General features: G+C 42.2%; 2 protein-coding genes across 3 annotated transcripts in view; both read right to left on the bottom strand.

Annotated features, from left to right (window-relative positions):
- The window catches only part of LOC119730733 (vacuolar protein sorting-associated protein 13A-like), a 29,057-nt gene extending 14,582 nt beyond the window's left edge, over positions 1-14,475 (bottom strand). Inside the window, exons 1-19 of one of the 2 annotated variants that reach the window (XM_038203755.1) lie at positions 14,292-14,475; positions 12,959-13,137; positions 12,369-12,481; positions 11,747-11,894; positions 11,031-11,160; positions 10,503-10,619; positions 10,140-10,295; positions 9,872-9,965; positions 9,530-9,711; positions 8,820-8,948; positions 8,404-8,611; positions 7,845-8,129; positions 5,492-5,739; positions 4,979-5,070; positions 4,272-4,419; positions 3,266-3,343; positions 2,270-2,350; positions 1,280-1,476; positions 331-439 (exon numbers count right to left, since the gene is read on the bottom strand). In XM_038203755.1, the coding sequence (XP_038059683.1) occupies positions 331-439; positions 1,280-1,476; positions 2,270-2,350; positions 3,266-3,343; positions 4,272-4,419; positions 4,979-5,070; positions 5,492-5,739; positions 7,845-8,129; positions 8,404-8,611; positions 8,820-8,948; positions 9,530-9,711; positions 9,872-9,965; positions 10,140-10,295; positions 10,503-10,619; positions 11,031-11,160; positions 11,747-11,894; positions 12,369-12,481; positions 12,959-13,134 (2,691 nt within the window). In that variant the 5' untranslated portion in view covers positions 13,135-13,137; positions 14,292-14,475. The remainder of the gene's footprint in view (positions 1-330; positions 440-1,279; positions 1,477-2,269; positions 2,351-3,265; positions 3,344-4,271; positions 4,420-4,978; positions 5,071-5,491; positions 5,740-7,844; positions 8,130-8,403; positions 8,612-8,819; positions 8,949-9,529; positions 9,712-9,871; positions 9,966-10,139; positions 10,296-10,502; positions 10,620-11,030; positions 11,161-11,746; positions 11,895-12,368; positions 12,482-12,958; positions 13,138-14,291) is intronic. The other variant, XM_038203756.1, reaches the window with a different exon arrangement.
- Positions 14,054-16,406, bottom strand: part of LOC119730587 (vacuolar protein sorting-associated protein 13C-like) — a 32,630-nt gene continuing 30,277 nt past the window's right edge. The window contains exons 32-36 of the mRNA XM_038203568.1: positions 15,760-15,983; positions 15,455-15,602; positions 14,736-14,823; positions 14,292-14,479; positions 14,054-14,125 (exon numbers count right to left, since the gene is read on the bottom strand). Coding sequence (XP_038059496.1) covers positions 14,054-14,125; positions 14,292-14,479; positions 14,736-14,823; positions 15,455-15,602; positions 15,760-15,983 — 720 coding nt within the window. The remainder of the gene's footprint in view (positions 14,126-14,291; positions 14,480-14,735; positions 14,824-15,454; positions 15,603-15,759; positions 15,984-16,406) is intronic.

Raw genomic sequence — 16,406 nt, 5'->3', positions numbered from 1 at the left:
AGCGTAGACATGCGTGGGTAGAGTTGTGCAATTACGGGTATTACGGGAACAGGGTACCCGATTGAAAAATACACAGATATTCAGGCACCCGTAAAAGAAACCCAACTCCAAATTCTAATCTTGGAAGTTGCTGTACAGATTGTTCATGAAGGCCCGCAGGACAGTACTACCACATCGGTGCATCACTACAGCAAGATACAAGTGTGTACAGTGAGCTCTATAGCTGCACGGTGTAAAATGCAACTTTCGCGAACGTCATAAACGTGAAATATGTTTTGTTTTCTTATGTAGCACAAGTACCCCTCAACTGAGAGACAGATGACTGAGTACCTTGAAGTGGAATGGTAGCTCTCCTTTCTGCTTGGACATGCAGCGAACGCTCAGCTCCGTGGGGGACATCAGCTCCTGCCATTTGATTGGCTTCTCACTGATACTAAAGCTGTGAAAAGGGAACCAGACCAAAGAAAATGGCCGCTTAAAAGGACAGCAATTGTACAGGTGTGACATAACGACAATGTTAGTTTGCCCAATAGACCTAAGACCTAATGGCTTTGTTTACATATGCGCTTTCCTACGGGTAAGGACCGTCTACCACATAGGCAAGCGCACAGGTAAACAAAGCGCTACGGCATTAGGTCTCAGGCCTATTGGGAAATTATTTTCCCATGAACAGATTTAATCTTTGATCTTCAAATATTAAACAAATATTGAGTGGCTCAGAGTGAAATGGGAGGACTATTATCACAAGGTAACATCTGGACTATTTTATTTCATGAGGCGAAATGGAAAAGTCCAGATTTTACCGTGCGATAATATTCCTCCAATTTCACAATTTAAAGCCACTCAATATTTGTTTTATATAACTGACATATAGATCCTTGTCATTTGATTTACAGTTAAAATGAACTTCTGTTTCAATACACAATTGGTGGGAAATGTATTTCTCTCTTCCAAACCACTCCTTCACAAAATGTTTGAACCTAACTCTGTAGCTACTGGCTCTTGGGATTAATGAGTGCTACACGCAACGCTCAACGCATGTGCGTTGAGCATTGCGTGTAGCAGCATGCATTATGTATTCGCACACAAATACGTACCGCGCCATGGAACAAGGATAATCCTAACCATCGAATAGTAAATCCCATTCACCATGGGCGAATGGGACTTTTTGAGCCGCGGCGTGAATGGGAGCAATAACGAATGTCACGTGATGTGATTTCCACCAATCAAAGGACAAGGCTCTGTAGGTCAGTGATATAAACTGGCCTACTAGACTTACCCCTGATCGGCAGGACAAGCATAGATCCCAGCGTTGTAAGCAACAATGACAGGAACGTCAAAGACTTCCTTAGGTTGGAGTCTAGCCAGCAAGACGAACTCCTCCAGCCCCTGGCCTGGTATAGCAGGGCCCTGTAAGGTCTGTAGGTCCAGCGACTTGTAGTACAACTGCATGGTAACTGGGCAGTTGTTGACCACCTGTAGGAGCAGAGTTTAAAGATTCTCTTCAAGGGCTCGACATGCAATCCTTGAATTGCACCTCTGTGTCTCAGTTTACTTTATTTGCAATCTTCATTTCAAAAGTCGTTTTGGTTCTTTCTTAGTTTCTATAAATGCAAATTTTCGTATTCATGAGCAAATCTGTGATGCGATTCAAGGCAAAAACTTCAGTGTTACACTCACAGAACGCTTTGGCTGATCAGCTATGTCTGCTGACAAGCCAAAACTACTTTCAACAAAAACCATTTCGTCATGTCCGTGCAACAAGGTTGTATCGCCTAAAATGGCATGTGACGTCATGTACGTGAAACGCGAGTTTTCTATGTCAAAATGTCTTATTTCGCTTAAAAAACCACACACAAAGTCAATGGTAGTACACACAAAGTCAATGGATGTAGCGATACGAGAGATCCCACCTTGTCGCACTGACGCGAGGATTTAATGATCCAAACAAGTTCTGGGTAAGTTAAAGTTAGAAGTGGATACTCAGTTCTTGCTAGTTTTGAAGTAAATAAGTTCGTAATTACAAAGTATAGGTAGAAGACGTTAGGGTTAGGATAAAAGAAACCATGAATAATAAAGGCATAAAGAAGCACCTATAGAAAGATATTTGGAATTAGTATGTGTTGTATTTGATAAATATTTCATCTGCAAAAGTAAAAACTGCAAAAGGATGAAGTACACATACAGTGTTCTTACTACATTCAGAGTCGCATGTAATTTGTCTGTGGAATTTAGGCTGTTTTGGGGTTCCTTTTGTCTGAATACTTACTTGTACCGGAGACCGCACTTTAATTGTTTTCCTGCCGTGGGAAATGTCCACTTCTCGAACAACGGGGTACTTCTCCCCTCCCTGCAAAACCAAGCAACTTAATTCAGAAACATAAAAAAGCTGCATGGCTCTACCTGGAAGCTCATCATAGAGTTAATATGGTGGAATTTTAATTGGGCTAAAAATAAAACAATTCGGGACGATTCACAATGCAGTGTGCCACCAAGAGTTTGCCTTGGAGAGACCATTTTTCAAGTTTACGGTCGACAAAACATGGCCCATTTGAATGAGTGTCAGTAGAAAACCTAAGATAATTTGGTATAGATTGGGGCATAGCGTTCTGCCACCTCACACAAAACACCATATTGATAAAAAGAAAGAAAAGGGCAAACAGATACTGGAATCATACGCTTGCGAAACTACCGGAAAAATGATCAATTTCAAATGTCCTGCGCTGCAAAGTTGTCGACCATCTCCCACAATGCACTGGGAAAAATGAACTCTCCGTGGCAAACTCTTGGGGGCGCACTGTATTGTGAATCGCCCGAATGGAATGTTTACTCCTAGAATAGATACTTGTTTTAATGCCACTTATGAGGGCTCAATTTTTAATGGAAAACCTCACTGCAATCAAATATCTGTGCAAAGATACACAAGATGCATGCCAAAGGTTAAGCAATTAATAGGAAAATGACAGCAGGTTAGGAGGCTCTGTGGTCATAAACCATATTCCAATTGGCTCATTGCACAATAAGGCCCTCTGGCATGTAAAAAAAAAGACCAACATAGAACTAATGTAGCACTATTACATTATGGTTAGGCTTTGAAATGGTTATAAATGGCAAAGTTTAAGAGTTTATTGAAAGAGAATAGCATCAGTGTCTTGGATTTGTTATGATGATCTGGAAACACAAAGTCCATTAGTAATCTCTGAGTGGAGCACAGAGGTATCCGAAGGCTTCTTAAAGCAAGAAAGTTGAGAGACTGAGCGCTTGCCTGTAAGGGTGCTAATATAAAGGGCGTTTTGACGGCCTTAGAAGCGGCAAAGTGTGTTATCGGAGCCATACCCGCCACCTGTAAAGCAGGGAAACAAGCAAAATGATGATTAGTCACTCGCATGACGAGGTAGGATGACATCATGCACGGAATAGGACTTGTAATTATAGTAAACCAGAATCCTATACCGCCCCAAACTGCTCTGCCTGTTACTCCCTGTACCGCTATAGGCCGCCCTAAACTGCCGAGCATTCTACGGTTTTATGGATTCATCAGGGAATAAAAACTTTGTAATACAGTGTGATACAATGTAGTACAATGTGATACAATGTTATACAATGTAAAACAATGTTATACAATGTTATACAATGTAAAACAATGTTATACAATGTAATACAATGTTATACAATGTAATACAATGTAGTACAATGTGATACAATGTAATACAATGTAAAACAATGTTATACAATGTAATACAATGTGATACAATGTAATACAATGTAATACAATGTAATACAATGTTATACAATGTGATACAATGTAATACAATGTGATACAATGTAATACAATGTAATACAATGTAATACAATTTAATACAATGTAATGCAAGGTAATACAGTGTAATACAACGTAATACAATGTAATACAATGTACAGGTGGTAATGGGTTAACTGATGGACTTCATGCACAAGTTCCCCCTCATTGGTGGCTAAGAAAGAGACACAGCAGACACTTGAACAGCATTGCTGCAGTGCACGCAGGACCCTTGGAATGATACTAGGGGTTTGAGTACAATCATATCAAAATTAGGTGTGCGCTAATACTACATGAGAAACCAGTGTATGCATGCAGGGCGTTCCATGCGCAGGCTCAACCGAGTAGACCACATAACGCCATCTGTAGTGTTTCTGTCTGGAGTCCATAAGTTGCAATAATCACAAAAATAAGTAACGACGAGGCATATTGTAGCTTTCTATTCTATGCTACCATCTTTGCTAACATGTACCTCAAAAATAAACTGTCCAGACTGGGGATCCTTGAGTTTAGGAGTCGGTGGTCCGTCTGTAGCATCCGCAACTTCTTGAGTAGCTTCATAGACCTCTGAGTATCTGGATGACTTGACTACCTTACTGAGGTAGCCCATGGGATCCTCGCTGATCAAAAGAGAACATAACATGTAGATGGTGACAGTGATCAGGTTAGCGTAGCGGTACTTTCCTCGCCTTCCACGGCTGTGACCCGGGTTCGAATCCCGCCTGGACCAATATGTGGATTGGGTTTTCAGTCGCTACCTGATTCCATGGGTTTTCCCCAGAATATTATTCTGGGGTTTTTCCTCCCACCTCTAAAACTGTAATTTCCTTCCACGTCTTCTACCAAGGGACCCCACTGGAAATAAGTCGAGAGACTTTTGTTGGCTATCCCGGCCAATTGCGGAATAATCATAAATAAATAAATAAATAAATAAATATAACAAATGTTCCCTCTCTGATGGATCCCCGTTTGCTATTTCTCAAGTTTACAGCATTGCTAATGTTGCTAGAATCATGACTTAGGGCGTGATCCCTGGCTACATGGTACATAAAGGATTATGGCTTCTGAGTTGCACTTTGATCAGAAATTCCTCTTATTTTTAGGATTAAAAACTCCTGGTTGTACCCTCCAACTCACAAAGGGGATGTATGATTATTTCAACTCTCTAGAGCTACGCACCTGTCTTCCATGGCTTGGATGGATAGGCTAGGCTGATCTGGTATATCTATACCTGATGGCTCCAGGCTAACACCCTCAGCTGCTGTGGAACTCTGAAAGATAAAAACCAAAGCATTGGAAATTTGTAGTTGAATATATTTCAAGCAATACCAAGAATTATTTTCTTCAGCAGGCACCAAAAAAACCTGTTCCTGTTTCAAAAGCACAAGATAGTTATTTTTTGTAAAATAGTACAATTTCTAATTGTTACCTTATCTTGATATGTTGTGTTAAGAAATTTATCAAGAAAATCTGGTTATAGGCAGAAATATTTTTCTTTACATATTTATAATCTCTAACACTTCAAGAAAATTATTGTAGCCATGTGTTCTTCGTTGATGCATCGTCTAAAAAATGTATTCTTATTTTAAGAAAACTTTTCTTGAATGAAATTAAAATTTTATGACTTAAGCCAGATTAACAAAGGGCACTGTGGGGGAAAAATAAGAATCAAATCTCTTATTTTCTTCTTACCAACAGCTCAGCAGGTATAAACATCTTGGCCTTCAACCCCGTAGTGTTGACAATCCTCAAGGCTGCTTTCTGCTCGGCCAGAAGTCGCATCTTAGGATCTGGTTTGGCAGTGAACGCACCGGCCAAGTCGGTCAGGACACCGATAGTGTTTGGGGTGACCGACAGCTCCATGCGATCCCAGGAATTGATGATTAGGTACGTGGCCTGAGACTCAGGCTCCAAGGATGTCAGATCAGAATCAGTTTCATCTGATCAAAGACAGGACAAAAAAAATAGATAAATAGCTTTTCAATGGCAAGTCAAATGAACAAAGTCTCCTCTACTTTCAATTCCATTAACCCTCCTGCTATTTAAGCAGTCACGGACAGTCAAAATTCACTTCCACTTCCCCTGCTATGGCTAGTCACCAGCAGTCAGATCATATGTCAAGCAAGCACTGTGACTAGTCAAACTGGGTCAACAGACAAAGCAGGCAAGTTGTGGTCACAGCTGTTTTATCACTCACCCAGAGTCGACCCTTTGATTGATTGATTGACCCTCACTGGTACCCATTTATACTCCTGGGTGAAGAGAGGCAATTGTAGTTAAGTGCCTTGCCCAAGAGCACAAACACCATGTTTCTATCAGGGTTCGAACCCATGTTCCATCGTACATGAGTCAAACACCGTAACCATGGCATTCAATGATAAGTTTCAGATTATAAAAAACTACAACTGGGGGATAATTTGAAAGCTATCAAAATTGTTGCTTAAAAAACTAACAGCGAGCAATATAGAGTGTCTGACATTCTAACCAGGGAACCACTGGGACTACATGTATTTCACACTTCAATGCAAAATAATACACAAGCGTGACTAGCAACTAAGACAAAAGCCACATGACAATAAGGTAACAGCATTGGTGGACAACACACATGACAATAAGGTAACGGCATTGGTGGACAACACACATGACAATAAGGTAACAGCATTGGTGGACAACACACATGACAATAAGGTAACAGCATTGGTGGACAACAAACATGACAATAAGGTAACAGCACTGGTGGACAACACACATGACAATAAGGTAACAGCACTGGTGGACAACACACATGACAATAAGGTAACAGCACTGGTGGACAACACACATGACAATAAGGTAACAGCACTGGTGGACAACACACATGACAATAAGGTAACAGCACTGGTGGACAACACACATGACAATAAGGTAACGGCATTGGTGGACAACACACATGACAATAAGGTAACAGCACTGGTGGACAACACACATGACAATAAGGTCACAGCATTGGTGGACAACACACATGACAATAAGGTAACGGCATTGGTGGACAACACACATGACAATAAGGTAACAGCACTGGTGGACAACACACATGACAATAAGGTCACAGCATTGGTGGACAACACACATGACAATAAGGTAACAGCATTGGTGGACAACACACATGACAATAAGGTAACAGCACTGGTGGACAACACACATGACAATAAGGTAACAGCACTGGTGGACAACACACATGACAATAAGGTAACAGCATTGGTAGACAACACACATGACAATAAGGCAACAGCATTGGTAGACAACACACATGACAATAAGGTAACAGCATTGGTAGACAACACACATGACAATAAGGCAACAGCACTGGTGGACAACACACATGACAATAAGGTAACAGCACTGGTGGACAACACACATGACAATAAGGTAACGGCATTGGTGGACAACACACATGACAATAAGGTAACAGCATTGGTGGACAACACACATGACAATAAGGTAACAGCACTGGTGGACAACACACATGACAATAAGGTAACAGCACTGGTGGACAACACACATGACAATAAGGTAACAGCATTGGTAGACAACACACATGACAATAAGGCAACAGCATTGGTAGACAACACACATGACAATAAGGTAACAGCATTGGTAGACAACACACATGACAATAAGGCAACAGCACTGGTGGACAACACACATGACAATAAGGTAACAGCACTGGTGGACAACACACATGACAATAAGGTAACGGCATTGGTGGACAACACACATGACAATAAGGTAACAGCATTGGTGGACAACACACATGACAATAAGGTAACAGCACTGGTGGACAACACACATGACAATAAGGTAACAGCACTGGTGGACAACACACATGACAATAAGGTAACAGCACTGGTGGACAACACACATGACAATAAGGTAACAGCACTGGTGGACAACACACATGACAATAAGGTAACAGCATTGGTGGACAACACACATGACAATAAGGTAACAGCATTGGTGGACAACACACATGACAATAAGGTAACAGCATTGGTGGACAACAAACCTTTACCAGCGCTCATGTCACTGGCCACCGATGCGGAAGTTGGCTGGGCAAGGGAGGCTATTCCACTGTCTGTCTTCCCTCCCTCCAGAGATGTCGCTCTCTGCAGGGCCGTTCCATTCTCTTCTCCTGCCCCCTCCTGTTCCTCATCAGTATCACTGGAGAAGATGTCACTGAAGAAGTCCTTGGCTTTGTCAAAGAAACCTTCCGAGTCGCTTTCGTCCAGATCTTCTTCTGACATGGTTTCTGGCTGGAACTGCTTCTCTGCATCCATTGGACTGCCTATATCTAGATACGTTTTTTTTTAATCACAAGATTCAAAAGAATTTGAATTAATGCAATGAAGCAGAGCCCTCTGCATCCAAACAAGTATCAACAAATCTGAAACCTCTGACCCAAGCCCAGTGACCTCTGACCCTTACCACTGCTCAGGAAGCTGCTGCTGTAATGCCCATCCCATTCTAGCTCAGCCTCATCATGTCAGTCACTTTCTGTATTACTCTGCGACCTCTAACCCAACTGAGTGACCTCTGACCCAAGCCCTGTGACCTCTGACCCTTACCACTGCTCAGGAAGCTGCTGCTGTAATGCCCATCCCATTCTAGTTCCGCCTCATCCTGTGAGTCACTCTCTGTATCACTCTCTGTGGCTGGGTATGAGCCTGGAGGTTTGATCATTGGTAAGACGCCATCAATGCTGTCTCGTTGACTGCATGGGTTGGTATCATACAGACTTGTGCAGACGATGGGATGACCTTCAGCCTGGGTCATCTGTGAAACATACCAAGACAACATTAGTTTAAGGGTAAACCTTTCAATGTATTACAAGAATCGGCATCCCGGAAAGCTTGTTTCCAGAAATTTGTTTTCCAGAAATGAAAATGAAAAACTTCTACAGGATTACTTGAGCTGAGAGTAACCAACACTGTGGACTTAATTACTTTCTAAGCATGCAGCCGTAGTAATTCTGAGCTTTTACCTTGATCATGAGCTCCCAGGGCTTGTAGACCTTCTCCTGTTCCATGACTGGTTCAATGAGAGGTTCCCAGGTGCTGACTTTCTCATTGTAGACATGAACCTCAAGGGAAACCTCAGCTGACGCATTCAGCTAAAAATTAACCAATATCAAAGCGTATTTATTGTGAGGTTCCCAGGTGCTAACTTTCTCATTGTAGATATGAACCTCAAGGGAAACTTCAGCAGAAGCATTCAGCTAAAAATAAACCAATATCAAAGCGTACTTAATGTGAGGTTCCCAGGTGCTAACTTTCTCATTGTGGTCATGAACCATAAAGGATGCCTCAGCAAGAAGTATTCAATATGAGGTTCCCAAGTGCTAGCAGCCCACAATTTCTTAATGGGCAATTCCATATAAAAACATTAATGTAAATATGGAATATGAGGTTCCCTGGTGCAAATTTTCTTGTGAACCTCTAGATATGAACCTCAAGGGTACCTCACCTGTATTATTCATCTGAAGAGATTACTCAACAGACTTACATGTATAATTCACAAGTTGAACTCAAGGTTCCCATGAGATAATGCTCTTATCATGGAGATGAACCTCAGACACATTTGGGAAAATCAGTCAGTTCAAAGTCTCAAAAAGAGGTACCATGGAGCTGATCCTCAAAGCAGTAATGAACCTCGATATATACCTCAGGCAACAATACTAAACCTCACACTTACACTATGGTTCCAATCACAGACCGTAGCCTGCAGCCCACTGCGGATGCCAAGCATGGCCACATATTCTTGAACCTCTTCGAGTTCCAGCAAGATCTTGACCCTTGGAACCTGAACGGTCAGTTTTTGTTTAGCACCAGAGGGGTCGGGCGCCGGACCAAAGTCAACCATGTTCTTCATGCTGCCTGTGAAGGCAAATCACACAATAAGCAAATTAGTAAACAATCAACTGATTATTTGATTAGTAATGGATCTGAAACTGCAAGTGAACAAGTATGTCAGATTATTAATAACAGTATTGATCATTACTTTGTGACTTCAATGATTGATTCCTTGATTGCTTACCTTTTCTTTTGTGGAATCCGTGAGAGAATATGGGTTTAGGAGTCCACATATCTTCCTGGTCATAGTCTATCAGATGACGGGTGGTAGTGGGCTTCTAATACGCAAGATTGAATCCAAAGTTAAGTATTAATGATGTAGATAGTTTGGGCACTGTCTTTTAGAACTTTTAACAAATATGCTTCGTACATTCCATAAAACTGTAACAACTGCCTCATATCTACAAAACTTCAAAATCTAAGCCACTTCTTTCCATAATTGTTTAACTAACCTGTCTGACCGAGTCAAGCGCCTCAATCACTCCCTGTACAATGTACACCACCCTGGGGGATACGTGAAGCTTGACGTCAGTCACATCAACGGCCATGGTTTCATCTCTAGTAGTACTGACTGATCGAGTGAAGGTCAGGGCACAAGGTTCTAACACCTGAAGATGCAGAGTAAGTAAATCATTACATAACCATGTAGAGATGAGGCCATTACATACAAAGAAATGCCTTTGGCAAATTTTTTTGGGGCTGACCCGTGATGGACTTGTGATGGACGTGATGATAGGCTTGACTACAACTTCTGTATTTTATGAAAAAGCAAGGGTGACAGAAAGCATTTTTTCATCCCACCCCAAACTTAATACCTTGTATGCAGTTGTTAGAAGCTGGGAGTATACGCAAGAGTAGATCTCTACATCAGTGACGTTGGCAATGGCCGTCTCTTCAGCAACGTCTGCTTGGTAAGCGAGCGACACTCCAAGCTGCAAAGTAACACACGGACAGCAATGAACACAAGTCTTCAAACAATTGGGTATATGTGACCATCGCGTGTTAATTACAAGCAGAATAGGCATCCTTGAACATCGCATATCATCACATCAGCGATTTTATCAAGAATGACCTTTGACACGGACTACTTCATCGAGATACCAAACTGGCTTTTTCCAAATATGACTGATTCCAGGAAATGCAGCATTGCTTTTACTTTCTAGTTTTTCGATATGCATTTGAAAGTTTCTATTGCATTCAATTGTACAAGACTTTTTAAGGCTCTGTAACTCCAAAGCAGGTCCAGACTTACAGTCATAGATTTCAAGTTCCGAATCTCTTCTGCCAGGGTTTGCCTTAGGCAGAGTTATCCAACAAACATCCCACTTCTGACCCCTACTGACCTTCATGACCAGGACCTGGCTATTCTCACTGGTAGGGTCATCAAAGAGTACCACCTCAGGTTTCCTGACGTGACCTGTCACCCTCAGAGTTCCTTGCCTCAACTCAACGGGGCTTAGCTCTGCCGCCATCCTGTTTGATAAAAAAAAAATCAAGGAGGGAAAGTCTGTAAGGATGAAGTCAGGGCTGGTAACTTTGAGTAAGAGCTGAGAGTGAGAATTTGGCGATGGAGCTTGATCAGAAGTAATGTTAACGCCAGCGCGAAGCCCTAATGGCTTGGGTTCAGCGCCAGCTTAAGGGCCCGAAACAAATTTGGATTCTAGACGCTCTGTGGTGCGATCTGAGGCAATTTCTGACAACTTCAAAAATGTTGTTGGGCAAAAGATCATCATTTAAACATCATGTTCCAGTTTTATAACTTTTTTTTTAGAGTGAGAAATCCCGAGTGCCCGTGAGAGCACGAGAACAACCTGAAATGCGTGGTGTCAAACGCCGGCGAAATTTATGCCCTCCTTTGATAAATTTTGGTAAATAGTGTTCAAATATTTGTGACTCGAATTGACTCGAGCTAAATATTTGACTTGACTCGACTCGACCTTCTTGACCTAATGACTCGACTCGACTCGAGTCAAAATGACTTGACTCGACTCGAGTCACAAAAATCAGTGACTCATTACAACTCTGCGGAGTGCATAGTCAATTGAGCCACCTGTTTTACCTTGATGTCTGACGAGATGTTGCACCAGGAAACGAACTGGTTGGCGACATGATCGTTGGTTTGGTCAATGCGCTGCTGAAGAACTGATGGAGAGCCAAGAGATAGTGGACAAAGATGTTGACACGAACGCCATCCACGGTGAACTCCACTGTGGATAAACACAATTTTAAAGCTGACAAGAGGAAATGTTGACTCCTCCACTACAGACAACACTCAGTCTTACTTACAAAATACAACATAGGATCCCGATAAAAGCATAGCCAAAACATTAGGCCATTATTAGATTTCAGTTTTTTTAATACTACTTGATGCTGAATTGGTATCTTTGCGATACTATGCAGACATCTAATTAATTTTGTTGATAGATAATTGACACTTTCACGATTTTCTGATACCTAATCTGAATCTTTACAACACTATACTTATATACCATATTTGGTTGAAAATGTCTTGTTTCATTAAAAGTTTCTACATGTAAGATGTCATAAATTACTAAATCAAATTTTGTAATTACCTTTATTCTTAATGTTCATGCTATATTAATTTTATCTTGTTTGTAATTGAATAGAAATAAATGTTGGATTGAATTGAATTGAATGGAATGAAAGTACAGGCAACCTACCTAGTTGATCGTTGAGTTCATTGCGTGAGTATGTCAGGGAGATCATTGGGGAATCCCCGTTTCCTGGCCGGGGTTTGGCCTTGGCGCCCTTCTTGCCGGATTTCAGGAGGATACTGAAATTGAAATGCATGGATAAAAGTTGGTATACAAGAAAGTTTGACTAAATCCCACATCAAAGTGATGCAGAACTAAATTACAGCATACATTAGATTGATATTTGAAACAGTAAGAAGCGACTACATGCGCAATACATTGAAATATTGCAAACTAAAATGTTCAGAATGTCTCCAGAGTGTCTTAATTTCAGACACCCCCCAAATATTGGAGTATTATACATAGAGTTCAGTTGCCTGATGTTGTGTCGAATGCTTTTTGGTAGCGTGACTGTGGAAGCCCGCCAGAACTGGTGGTACTTCTTATTCAAAGAAGTTAAAAAAAAACATTCTCTCAGAGATTTTGCAAAACAAATCTGTTCATCACACAAAACATCCTGGAGTACATTTTGGATTTCTGTGCGGGGAATCGTTCAGCATGAGCAGCAGCTTTGCAGAAAATCTCGACTGCCTGAAAAAGCAGCTTTCAGACTGTACCTCTTGATGGCTAATGGGCTCTTGGGCCGTATATCATCCAGGGTAACGCTCAGCATCGACGCCCGTAGCTCCAGAGAACCACCGGTGAACAGCGATGCGGATCCTTTGACTTCTTGGAGTTGGAAGCTGGACAGACCGTAGCGTAGATCACGCTGGTCTAACCCTTGGCCTCCCATAGGCTAAACAAACAAGAAATAAGACTATTGTTGTACAATACTGGGTTTTGCTATACAGGGCGAGTAAAAAAAAGCGGAACCCAAACCAGTGGCGTCGCCAAGGGGGGGCCAGGGGGGGCACGTGCCCCCCCCTGGAAAACCTAGTGCCCCCCCGAGTGCCCCCCCATCTGAGATTTGGGTTGGTAAAAAAAAATTCTGCGCGTTGTTAAAATCATTACCTCGAAAATAGCAATTTCTGGAGATATCTTCAGATCGAATTTAGCATCAAATGTGGCACCATTTTGCATCTAGCCCATCCTCCGTATGCGAAAATTTTCCAAAGGGGAGGGGGGCACCCCCTCCCCTTAGACCCCTCCCCCAGGACGGCAATCCGTATCCACCTAAGTGCCCCCCCATCAAATGCTGGTGCCCCCCCTGTGCCCCCCCAGACTGAAAAGTCTGGTGACGCCACTAACCCAAACCCTCCAAAATATATTTTTCATATTTAAAAAACATACATAGCACCAAAAATAATGACTGGATAGCCAATTTCAGAAACTACTTTTAGATGAAAAAAATTGCTCAATCCGTTCAAAGAATATCATCATTTAAACGCAATGACCCTTAAACCTGTTTCGTCCAAAAAAAAAGAGTGATTTATTGTACATTCTAACTGTTTGTAACAACAAAGAAAACAACACAGAATACCTGTTTCAAAAACTGTCAACAACTGTAGTACACAACATCTTTATTAACAACCCTGGTTAGGCAAACAATATGATTTATAAAATCCACTTTTTTTTAAAAGATGGGCCTCCAAGGGAACGTGATTCTTGAAATCGTATTTTTGGACAAAAATCAAAGGCGTTGGAGTAATGTAATCCAATAACCCCTCAACATGGTGGCCCATGGTAGAGTACGCTGTACTGGCAATCTGTAGTTAATCCCCTGGGGTAGCTGCCTGACTTGACTCATCAATCTTAATGAGCCCGTGGGCCTGGCTGGATGGCCTCTTGCATATGCCGATATTCAGGACTTAGGATGATCCTTTTCAAAATGCTCATACACTGGAAAACCCGCCGCTAACCGGCAGTTACCCGTCGGTTGGGTAGATATCTGATCCCTTAGTGAAGACAAAGTTTGACTCGACTGTAAACTAGAGCTTGAGGCAATCTTACCAGTCTCGGCTCATTGGTGAAGAGCGTAATGTGAACTCCTTGCAGCACGAACTCAGCATGGACAGCACTCTTCTTGGCTGCATCCACTACCGTGGTGCTCTTACCAGGAGTAGGGGTGACAGGCTCATCAGGTAGCGTCTCAGCTCCGGGGGGAACCGGGGAATGCACTTCTACCGTGATGGTTGGTGCTGAAATGATTCAAAACATAACAAGCACAGTAACACAACATTATATTCACTTGATTCAGATTGGTTCAAATCTTCACAGCTGCACGCTTTCTTAAAGACGAGGCGCGCGCGCATTTTGGCATTCCTACTGGTCCAAGCAACCCGGAGTACGTGTGCACTTCCTGAACGTGACTCACGCGAGCACTGCGCCACGGCAGAGAATGGCAGCTGCCAGATTTGACTTTTGACTGCCAGTGAAGCACCAGACAATTCCTACCTTCTAGGCTGTGTGCATCTTCACTGTACAGTAGGTTGTCATTGATAACAGCTAGAATTATCATCAGATCTTGCTCTCCGATATTAACCTGCACACAAAACCAATAGAGTGTATTTAGAGTTTGTACATACACATGTCTTCCTCTGTAATACATTCTCTTGTATGTTTCTTTTTAATATCGCTAAGCTTTCCAAATCCTCTTCACAAAAGTGGCTGTGCGGCAAAAATGTGTCGGTTGATTTTGGAGGATGCACTGTGTCAAGGTCTTGGGCCGGACCTTGTGTTGTTTATGCTCAACCATGCATAAATGTAGGCCTAGATAATACTTGAAATCATTCCCACAGCTTCTACATGTAGATATCATCAACACTGCCTCAACATATCAACAGAGCTTGTTGAAGGATTTTGCAGGATTGAGGCAGTGGTTGCACCCCTCCAATGAACATTAACCCTAACCACCCCAACTCCATCAAAATCCATCCACCTGTTTTGGTGGATTTTGGGGGACTTGGTCCAGAAGGCCTGGCATGGCTAAATACTGATGGAGTATGATGGACTTGGGCCAAATGGCCTGAAGCAGTGCTAGGGATATCCGATTGATTTTGCCTAGCTTCCTGTACTGCTGTTGTGATCAAAGCCATGTGTAGCAAGTCCATGAATGTCAACCAGTGCGTCAGTGGTGGATGTCATGTACAGTTTTGTATTGGAAGGAGTGTTACCTCGATGTGATCCAGGATAATACTGATGTCCAACGGCGTGATAGACTCATGAACTGGAGATACAGCCCACTTCAGATGAACACGCAATGTCAAAGGTTCAATCAACAGACGATGAATGCCGAGTACTTGGTTAGGTTGTACCAATCCCCTATTCAAAAGGAATCACATTCAATGCATGTTATTGCTCATTTTCATTTAATATCCTTGTGCAAAAACTTACGCAATCCGGAGGTCGCAGGTTCAAACACTGCTCTAGTCAATTTCGTTCTAAATTTGACCAGTTGGGGATGAGGGTAGGAGATTACCTGGAAAACTCGATGGAGTTCAGCTGCAGTGACATGTGATCGATGAGTGACTTGGAATCGGCTCCCTCCACTTCCACCTCCTCAAAGTGATTGGACAGCATGAGATCGCCCAGATGAGCTACCAGGCAGCTGGTTGATTGAGGTGACTGGGGGATGAAGAGCACTGGAGCACGGATGTTGACGTACCAACTGATCTTGATCCCTTCATCACTTAGGTCTTTCATCTGGAAAAACATTTAAGAAGTATAACCGAGTTACTATAGGTTTTCTAGTTTCAATAAGTGGTCTTCAATTTAATATCAAGCCCATTCAATTTCATTTGAAATTAAATGCTGCCTCACATCAGCATTAGGGGGAGTCAGGTTGGCGTAGCGGTACTTTCCTCGCCTTCCACCCCTGTGACCCGGGTTCGAATCCGGCCTGGGCCAATATGTGGATTGGGTTTTCAGTCCCTGCCTGATTCCGTGGGTTTTCCCCAGAATATTCTTCTGGGGTTTTTCTCCCACCTCTAAAACTGTAATTTCTTCTCATTGTCTTCTCTCTACAGGTTTTTTCAGGCTTGCAAGCTACAGTGCCTAGGATGCTTTTGGGGAATCCTTGGTTTCATTACCAGAAAGAAATAAAATGAAATAAAATAAATATTTGAA

This window comes from Patiria miniata, unplaced genomic scaffold (genome assembly GCF_015706575.1).
Source record: "Patiria miniata isolate m_02_andy unplaced genomic scaffold, ASM1570657v1 HiC_scaffold_22, whole genome shotgun sequence".
In the NCBI taxonomy this organism is placed as follows: Eukaryota; Metazoa; Echinodermata; class Asteroidea; order Valvatida; family Asterinidae; genus Patiria; species Patiria miniata.
The sequence above is the reverse complement of the archived record's forward strand: the minus strand, read 5'-3'. Positions and strand labels throughout refer to the sequence as shown.